General features: G+C 51.9%; 1 protein-coding gene across 1 annotated transcript; it reads right to left on the reverse strand.

The window, feature by feature from the left end:
• Window positions 1-5,536: 5,536 nt before the first annotated feature.
• Window positions 5,537-9,087, reverse strand: LOC103015719 (collagen alpha-1(I) chain-like). Its single transcript, XM_057558667.1, has 3 exons — window positions 8,891-9,087; window positions 7,405-8,595; window positions 5,537-6,014 (listed from the first exon to the last, which is right to left on the reverse strand). Exons 1-3 carry the CDS (start codon window positions 9,085-9,087, stop codon window positions 5,708-5,710), a joined length of 1,695 nt encoding a protein of 564 aa, XP_057414650.1. The 3' UTR covers window positions 5,537-5,707.
• Window positions 9,088-9,757: the final 670 nt, after the last annotated feature.

The raw sequence follows: 9,757 nt of genomic DNA on the forward strand, positions 1-9,757 counted from the left end.
CTGTCCCCTTCGTCCTCCCCCTTCGCGTACTTAGTTCTCCAGTCGCTCCCCAGCCCCACCCATCCGTCCCCTCCCTTTGCCGAGTGTGATTGTTTTGTCTGGAAAAAAAAAAATCCAAAGTATATAACAAGGGGAGAACAGTTAGTGCTGATTTTCATTTGCATACATTTTCATATATTTTGGTGAAAATAATAGACTAGTGGAGAGCTGGGCTTAGAGGAGTCGCTGGAAAGGCAAGACTAAGGAAGCACCGCTTCTGGGGAGTTGAGAATATGCCTCCCCCCACCCCAGTCACCTTATTTATTTTTTTTAAATGAAACATCTTCATTTATTTTAAAATCTAACCTTGGAAATTTGCTCGGTAAGTGTTTTTCATTTTCTTTCCCTGCTTTCTCTTTTCTGCCCCTCCTTTCCGGTTTATTTATGCTTTTGTAGGTTTGGGAGCTTGTTTCCAGCGCTTGGGACAAGAGAGGGCAACTGTTTCGAAGGAAGGAAGGGAAAGAGTGTTGGGGGGAGAGTTAAAAAACCCCAACCCTGCTAAAATATTACATAAAACGATGGCCTCATTCCAAAGCTCCCCACGGCAAGGCACTTTACTTATTTTTTTTTGGGGGGGGGAGGAGGAGGAAAGTGATATTAATTTTAATTGTTGATTGTCAGGGAAATATAAAGGCCCTAGAAAAAGAAGTGATGACGAAGCACGCAGTATTATAAATATTTCTTGCTTTGGGGTTTCTTTTTTCTAGAGAATCAGGACTAGAGGGAAAGAAACCCCCTTTCTGTAGCCAATGCTGATGTGTTGAACTATGTGTGCCTGCCTGGGATTGGGGTGAGGGATTCCTGCTGGGAGCAGGGGGATGGAGTGAGGGAGGGGGGCTTGGCAAAGGGAGGGCAGAGAGCTGCAGAAGAAGGAGGCAGGGGAGGAAGAAGTGGCAGGAAGTCGGTGCCCCCCTGGTTAAGGCCGCGTCTGGGGAGCTGGCCGCAAGCTGCAGTCTCCCAGCTCGGTAGTGAAAGGCCATCAGAAAGAGGGTGATCAATCAAAACTAACCAGGACACCTTACACTTTATTCCCAAAGGATGCTGGAGCTTTAGCGTGGCATAGTGTTTTACTTTGTTTTCTATTTTTGATGGCCGGCCTTGACCCCTCACCCCCCGACTCTCGCCACTGTCCCTGGGTTTTGTAAAAATTAAGGGTGCCTTGCTTGCTAGGTGCAGTTAATTTGAGAAATACGGCTGGAGGAAATAGCTAGGCCAAGTCCAAGCCCATGTGAGAACCTTACTTACTGTAGTGAAATGGGCTGGAGAGGATTCTAAAAGGTTCTTGGTTTTGTTCTTTTTAGAGGAAGTCACGTCTGGGGTGGTGAGGGGGTGAGAATCAAATAGCTGGAATATTATTGCACTTTTGTCTCTGGAACACCTTGCAATTTGAAATTTGTAATTTCTTTGGAAACAGTTGATGCCAAATCAATGAAATGGTTTGTCAGGAAGGAGGAAGAGGTTTCACTTGGGGAGGGGGTAAGAATCGCCAGTTTTCCGCTCCTTGTTTTGCGTGCCTGGCAGCGTCGCTTTTGACTGAGGTTAACTCTCTGTGCTCCATTGGACCAGATGCCATATAGAGCTGCTCCCTGAAGATCATTTGTTTCCTTGATGGGGAACATTTCTGAGCAGAGCATATTGGTTGCCATAGAGAGAAAAAGAAAAGGAAGAACACTGGTCACATTAAGCTATATGTTTGTGCACTGGGCTTTAGATAAAAGGACCTTGGCTCAGCCAAAGAGAAGAAGCCGAGATAGAGATTTCTAGCGCCACCAAAACTAGCTTTATTTTGTTTTGGACTTTTACAGTTGAAACATATAAGCTAATTTTATTGGTTGTTGTTAATTTTATATGACACGGTTTACTGAACAAAATAAACTTTGCAAGTGCTCGGGAGTCGCACTCTTGGCTTGTCAGCAGGGGGCGCACTGACTCGTCTTAGCAGGTACCGTGTAAAATGCAGCTGTTTCAAAAGCAAATCTGCTCTTCCAAACTTGCCAAAGGAACAAATGCCCCTACCTTTCTATGCATATTCACAACGAGGAGTGAATTCATTGCAGAGCACAGCGCCTTAAAATAGGGCAGTGAGTCCCCCCCATCTCCCACCCAACCCCTTCTGTGAAATGGCCCCGAAAGAAAAACAGTTCAGAAAAGTATTCCTCCATTTCTTTCCGCAGAGTGGATGTAAGTCTGGAAAACAGAGTTGGGCTGTGAAAGCAAAAACACTTTACAGAATTATTAGGGGTATGTAGTAAGCTACCTCAGAAGCTGGCTTTCGGGTTGTATATTTTGGGAAACAGTCAAGAAGAGAAAAATACATTCTAAAGATATTATCTACTAAATAGTGAACATTCTTCAACTTGATGCAGGCTTTGACTTCTAAATAAAAATCCAGCTCCTGGAGACTCAGTCAAGGCATCCTGGATCTCTTTTACTCCATTTGATATTTAATGGCTCCTTTAATTCTTCATACCTCCTCTGGCTGTAGAAAGATTTTGGATTTATCCTTGAAAGGCTTGTTAGGGAAAAGGGAAAATACAAAATAGCCATCCCTGAGAGGTCACTGTGGGCTTGAAACTTTTTGGCACAGTGTGACCTAACACAGTTGCAGAAAAGTTTCAAGAGAGCACAGGCTTTCCGCCTCAGAGATTTTTAGATACAGCCAAGGAAGACTGAACTTTATTGTGGGGAAGGATGAAAAGATACGTGGAAAATTTCCTAAAATAGTGAAGGGCAAATCCTGCCCGGTTCTGAGGAATTAGTCAGTTTGTCACTAACAGTTTTCCCAAGGAGATTTGGAGAGCCTAAGGAAGGGAAGCCATGAGTGGCTGGAAGTGGGGAGCTGGCTTCCGTTGTTCAGCGGCTCCCCACACCTGTGAGTATTGCCACCGAGCCTGCAGGAAGGGCCCCGGGCTGGAGGCTCTACTGTCCCTCTGGAGGAGAGGGAAAGACATCTTATCCTTTCGAACTCTACTCCAAGCCAGCCAGGTTCCAGCCAGAAGTTTTGCTTTGAAACTAACTTGAAAAAGTCAAGGTTTGGATTTAAGTGGTATTTCATCTAGGAGGGCTGAAAGATTATGGGAATAACGTATGCAAAGGAGACACTTTAAAAAACATATTAATTCCATGATTTTTATCCAGGAGCTCTCACATTTAGAGTCAGGAAATGTACTGTCAGGTCTGTGCGAATAACACAAAGTGGGAAATGGAAGAAACCGTGTAATTTGAACCCAAACATGGCTTTTTCTTCAGCTCTCCGGACATTTCAGACAAAAGACTTCTGGGGGAGATCCACACGCACTAGACCAATGCCTCAAAGCTCTAGGTTACTTGGCAGGCCCTGGGCTGCTAAATGCATTTTAAAATTATTCAGGAGAAAGGGCACTTTTCTGTTCAGCCAGGCATTTTGTAAAATAATAGTTAAGCAATAATTGTACATATTGGGAGCGTACATTTTGGTATCACTTTTCATGAGATCTGGGATGGTTACTATCTTGGCTGCTTCGTATGTTCCTTTTCTATAAAGTTACTTAAAAAAAAACCTAGAAGAAAAAAAAAGCTTGCTACTCATGATATCTACAATCTTAGGTTACCTCGAGTAAAGGAAATAGAAAATAATAATTCTGGGTAAAGCAACAAGTTAATTTGAGAACTGGCATATTATAGAGACCGCGTTAGCATTCTGTAATGATTTGGAGGTGGAAACAATCAAACTGGGTATGAATTAAGATCCAAAGAGCTGGGCAAAGCTACAGACTTTAAATTGTTGGGGATGGTGAAATTGCTTTTGCCAAAAGAGAGAATGAAGAACATTACCTGGGTCAGATGTACAAAATACAAACTGGGTATTTACTCATTTGCTTCCATTTGAGAATGATAAGGTGCTCCGTCCGGTATCGTGGCAGTGCAGAAGCACATTTGCGGTTAGCATTTACAAATTAAAATGTGTTGCATACTCACAATCCACACTGTGTGCTAGATCCAAAGAAAGGGCTCTTCAGTGGTGGCTTTTGGGTGGAAATGAGTGTTTGTCACCTGGCTTGGCGGTGGGTGGGTTGTTTCTTGGTCTTGCTAAGTTTTTGGAAGTGTCCCGGTGGTTCCTCCTAGTTCTTTGTATCACTTTGATAACTGATTTATCTGATCTGCAGGAAAGGAGCAAGCAGTTAGTTCTCTTAGATGGGCTGCAAGGAGCAATGATAAATTCAGACACTTGTGATTTCTCACCCTCAAGTAAGAAGCTTTACTTCTGATGCTTATAGGACAGCTTTAAAGTACAGACCATCTCAGATTGTGGAATCTAAATTAAGAAGGCATGATAAGTTGGTAATCGAGTGTATGCTTTAAAAACAACCCATTTCCAACAGTTTGCTCACTGTAGCTGTATTCGTGCACCTGACCAGTCTGGTAATGAAAGCTACCAATCGCTAGGGAAGCCGTGGCTGACACAATGTGATGGACTATTCTTGCCTGTCCCCCTTCACCTTCCCCCACCAACAGTGGTCTTCTTGGAATTTAAATTCACAGGGCTAGGTAACAGAGAACCCAGCTGATTGACCAGAGTGATGATGATGATTTATTAACAAAAACATGTGGGTATGTCTAGCTAGAAAAATATACCAAGGTCAACTTGGTGTTTTTGTGTCTGTGTTTTTAAAAACAAAATATTAACTCAGCTTTGCCAGAGGGGTGGTTGGATATTTTTGAGCTTGTGGCCCTAACAGAATGAACTCTCCTCTCTTCCTTGAGGACACGCCCTGCCCAGAACCCCCCAGATTCCCTGTAGAGCTTCTCCTTTCTGGGTTGGAACCAGGCAGCCTCCTGATGGATGTCTTTGTAGCACACCAGAAAGCAATTCTTGTACTTTAGTGCCTCTGGGTTTTTTTTGTTTGTTTGTTTTTGTTTTTTTACATTTTTTTTAACACTTGAACTTAGCTATTGTCTGAGGAGCTGGGTGCAGATTGCAGCTCATCAGGCTGAAGGCTGCTCTTTTGGGCATTTCCCCCCAGTGATGCTTCTGTGGTGTCTTTTCTCCTGTTGATGCTGAAGCTCCCACTTCACTGCCCTGCCCCCTCCCTAGGCTCGCCCTGGACTGTCAGCCTTAGGGGATCTTCAAGGGTGGCTATTCTGCTCACTTTTAAAATCCAGTACCAATAGTCACAGATAACTGATACTTCGGATACTCTGTGGTTTGCAGCAATAAAATTCCAGCACTAAAATATCTGGCAAAGAGACTTTTGGCGGTAGAACTAAATGACCTTGTTCATTGTAGCTTCATGCAACTGGGGCTTGTTAGTCCCCAGTTAAAAGTTCTGTGTCTGATTATAGCTTTGAAGGCCCACCTCCTTCCCCCAGATTTCAGGTAGGGAGTCTGGTTTCTCAACAAAGCCCAAGGGGAGGATCCCAAGCTTACAGTGGTGTTGGACAGCCCTCAGCTCTTAATTTAGTATTATATCAGGGTGCAAAAAAAACTCCAGAAGTCAAGGCGTGTGTTGTCCAAATGGCTTAGGCTCTGTTCCCTTTATTTGAAATTCGCATTGCAGAAACAAGTAAAACTTCACTTGGAAAAACATTGACTATTCAAGTCTCCAAAATTCGAAAACACTGGGATGTCAGTGCTAGGGTCCAGCAAGCGATTCCTTTCCAGGGTTAGGAAGTCAGATTGGGACGTTCCCTAGAAAGGTTTGCTTTGGGGGGGGTGGTCTCTCTTCCGCAGCCGCAGAGTCCCCCTGCCTGCCCCCTGCTGTGGTTTGCGGCCCTCCGAAGCGGCTTCTCTCGAATAGGCGGCGGCTTCTGGGGGTCCCAGGGCCGAGCTCTGCTTCCGTAGACTGCATTTTATTTTACTGAGAGCACAATTTGCATAATAAAATGAAGAGGACCCATTGCTCCCCTTTTCTCCGTACACACTGCCCGGCAAGGACTTTGAGACTGTTATCTGAACACCCAGAGCGGCCTTCAGAAGTCGAATTAGCATTGCTTTTCTAGGAGAAAAAGAAAAATGGAAAGCGATTAAAAGCAAAAAGGCCAGGGGAGAGGGAGTAAAGGAGGAGGAGTGAGGTGGAGGAGAAAGCAGGGAGAGAGCGAGGAGCGCGGGGCCAGAGGCACAAAGGGGAGAGAGACCAGACGGGGTGCGGGCCAGCGACGAGGGAAACGCTGAGTCACCCTAACCGGGCACCGGGGACAAGGCGGCGAGATGCCGCAGCCCAGGAACAGCCGGTGCGCATCGCACCCCACCTTCCAGGCCTCCTTCCCGCCCGCCGCCGGCGGAGCGCGGCCGTGGAGCTCGGCGCCGCCCGCCCGCCTTTGTCACCGGCTCGGTGCGCGGCCGCGGGCTCCCGCGGCGGGCTTTGTTCTGGCGGAGCGGGGCAGGACCCCTCGCCCCGCCGCCCCCCGCGCCCCCCCCCCCCCGAGCTGGGGAAGCTGGGGGTGGGGACGGGGCGACGGGGACGGGGACCAGAGGAGCGTCGGCGGGCGCCTTGGAGCCTGGGATTTCCTGCCTTCGCTCTTTTCGTAATTGAGCTGTTCTCCTTCGGGGCGGGGGCCGGGCGGCGCGGGAGGAGGGGGAGCGGGAAAGGGGCGCCCGCTCTCCGCCTGCCGCAGGGGCGAGCGCGGCTCGCGGCGGATCCGCATTGTGTCCGAGTGTGCACGGCTGGAGGGGCGCAGGCATCGATGCGGGAGGAGAGCCGCTGAATCTGGCCCCGCGTTCCAGGTTTCTGGCCAAGGTTTTGGCGGCTGCGGGGCGCCTCGGGTCGGTGCCCGGTTCTGCCCCAATATCTGCTCCCGAGGTGCTTTGGGACCGCGCGTGGGCGCTGTGGACGCGCCCTGGGTCCGGGGGCTGCCCACGGGGAGCGCGCAGATCCCCGTCGCCGAGGCCTGTGGCTGGGGACAAAGAAGCAGACGGCCGGAGCGACCAGCGGGCGGGCGCGCACAGGCACCCACGCGCGCACCCCAACGGGGCCCTCTCTTGGAGCCCCCGCGCCTCGGGGCCCGCGGCTCCGCGTCTGGAAAGTTCGTCCCTCGCACAGCCCGCTCCCTCCTCTCACCCTTGCCTTTAGCAAACGGCGTGGGATCGTGTGTCACCCTCTCCCTAGCCACCCCCAAAGGTGTGGGCAGATTGCAAGAGTTGCTGCTCTGTTATTGTTTGTCAAACAGGCCCTTTCTCTTGGGAGAGGGGCGAGGGGCATGTGGCGGATCCCGGGCCAGGATTACATTAATCAAAGCATTATTTCCCCAGAGAAGCCGAGCACAAATGAGAGTAAATCCTAATAAAATTGGATCGCGGAGAAATGGTACGCTTTAAGTAATCTGTGCTGCCTGGTAAAAAATCTCACGTTTATATGATGTGGGTCTTAAACAAAAAAATCTGCACACCTTTGGCCTTGGTTGCTGGGTCCGTATCGATCGGGACGGGGGACAGTCACCACCCCAAGCTCAGGTGAACTTCTGAAGTGAGAAAGGGACGTGGACACCCCGGAGTCCGAGGTTCTATTCCAAGGGTACTCTTGGCCCGGGCGCCCCTCTGGAGTATTTGCAGAGGCCCTGGGCCGGATCGAGACCCCTCGGTGCCCTGCGAGGACGCGGACTCTGTTCCTCTGGGATCGTGGCTCCACCGTCCTCCTCGAGCGAAGCTGCAGGGCGGGCAGTCCCCGTGGGTGGCGGCGCGAAGCCCATCGGGCGGGCGGCGGGACTGCCAGGTCTCCCCGGCCCCCGGCCCAGGGCCCGCCCGAACAGGAAAGGGGGTGACTGCTGGGGAAGCCGGGGGCGCGGCTGGCCGGCGACACTTCTGGTACTTTCAGGTCGTCCCAGCCTGTAAGCAGGCTCGCACTTGGTCCGCCTCCGTCCCCCAGCTGGTAGGAAACTTTCCGATGCCCGGCGCGGCCGTGCACTAGAGAAGAAGAGCTCTCCTCTCCACCCAGAGCTCCGAGCAGGCAGGCAAAGCCCACCGGCCAGGAGGAGACCTCCCCGGCCAGCTCCCGTCCCCCTCCGGCCGCGGGACACGAGAGCGGACTAGCTGGTGACAAGCGGGAAAGCGCCGTCCCCGTCCTGCGGGCGAGCACCAGCCTCCAGACTCCGCGCGACCTTCCAGAGACGCGCGGCCGAGACCGCTTCCGCGCCGGCCTCGCGGCCCCTCCTCCGCGCCCGAGGCCGCGGCCCCGCGAGCGCGGCGCCCCCTGCAGGCCGGCGCCGGAGGAGCCACCGCGCCGCCCGCCGGTGGCCGGGCCGCGTGGGTTCCCCGCGCTGCCCACGGCCGCGCCCCGCCCGCGCGCACGCGCACAGCCAGCGCCCCCCCCCCGCACGCGAGCTGCCGGCGGAGGGGCGGGGGGAGAGCCGGCTGGAGGAGGGCGCAGGAGGGCGGCAGGAGAGCGGGGGTGGGGTGGGGGGTCGCGCCGGGTCACCCCTCCCTGGCCCTTTCTCCCCGCTCCCGACCCCTTTCGGGTCGGCGCCGGGCAACCCCGGCCGGAGTCGGCGGCCGCGCGCCTCGTTCCCGGCCCGCGGGCTCCGGAGTCCCGGGAGCCTCGCTGTCCGCTCGCGGGGCAGGGCCGGGCGCCGGGAGGGGCTCCCCTGCGGAGCGGCAAGGAGAGCGGCTTGGAGCGGTGTGCCTGTGCGTGTGTGCAGGTGCGGTGTGCGTGGTGCTGTGTGTGTGTGGTGTGTGCGAGGGCGGCGTGCGTGGGAGTGCGGTGCGCGCGCAGGGCAGGGCAGGAGGCCGTGAGCGATGCTCTGGTGCAGCCGTGAGATCTAAATCTGCCAGCCCCCCCGCCCCCCACGCGGGCGTCTCCTTCCTCCGCCTTCCATCCCCTCTGAGCCCCAGAGAGATCCCTCTTGGGGTCCCGGCATGTTCACGGACCCCCGGACTCACGTGAGCGAGGGTGAGCCGAAAGGGACCGTGTCCGCTGAGAAATGCGACCGAGAGCCTTTCCAGGCTCCTGCCTGCCCTTGAGACGGGATTTCACCCACTGGGAAGCCACGTTTCAGGGGCTTGTGTATCTGCTTCCTCTCGGTCTTGGCCTTCAAAGGGGCTTGCGTGGAGGTTGTTTTTATTATTTTTGGAGGCATAGGGTGGAGGTAGGAACCAGTTGAAAATCACTTTTGGGGGTCTCTTTAGCTGACCAGCCAGCCAGTTTGCGGGCTCCTTTCCAGTGATGGGAATTTTTTTTTGGGGGGGGGGGCGGGGAGTGCAGACACCCACATCTTTTCAGTTCTGAAATAATGACTCTCCTTTCCTCCAATCTCTGATTTTCATAATTTCATACAAAACAGGGCTGTCAGTTATCTCTTATTAGAAAAGAGGAAAGCAGACTAATAGAAGGAAACTTGGGCCCAATGAAATTCCTCCTTCTTACAACATTAACTAGCCTATCCAAATTGTTCAAGTGTCAAGGGGGAACACAGGGCAGAGAGAATTCAGAAAAAGGCTAAATATTTCTCTCCATCACTGAAAATATGAACCCAATTGCCCAACTGTAGTTTTGATAACGTGACTTTCAGAGGATCCTAAAAATAAACTTTATAAATACTTTCAGTGTCCTCTTTTTGTCCTAATGTTTGCATCTGGGGATTTTCACTAATTTGGAAACACCATTGGTATATATGTCTTTGCTTCTTGGATTTAGATGGACATTATGTGGTTTAACCCTTAGCCACAATTCACTATAAGACCTCCTGTTCTGGAGAAAGGCTCTGAGTAAAATTTACTCACACTCACCTCAAGAGACCCTCACCAGCC

The sequence above is a fragment of the Balaenoptera acutorostrata genome, chromosome 12, assembly GCF_949987535.1.
Source record: "Balaenoptera acutorostrata chromosome 12, mBalAcu1.1, whole genome shotgun sequence".
NCBI lineage: Eukaryota > Metazoa > Chordata > Mammalia > Artiodactyla > Balaenopteridae > Balaenoptera > Balaenoptera acutorostrata.

What these genes read in the sequence shown, in the direction of transcription:
- LOC103015719 (XM_057558667.1), bottom strand. Translation starts at nt 9,087, where the DNA reads ATGCCTCCAAAAATAATAAAAACAACCTCCACGCAAGCCCCTTTGAAG. An exon ending in TTCGGCTCACCCTCGCTCAC is followed by an intron (nt 8,596 to 8,890) that starts GTGAGTCCGGGG and finishes GCCGCTCCGCAG; the next exon opens with GGGAGCCCCTCCCGGCGCCC. An exon ending in CCCAGCAACCAAGGCCAAAG is followed by an intron (nt 6,015 to 7,404) that starts GTGTGCAGATTT and finishes TTTTTCTCCTAG; the next exon opens with AAAAGCAATGCTAATTCGAC.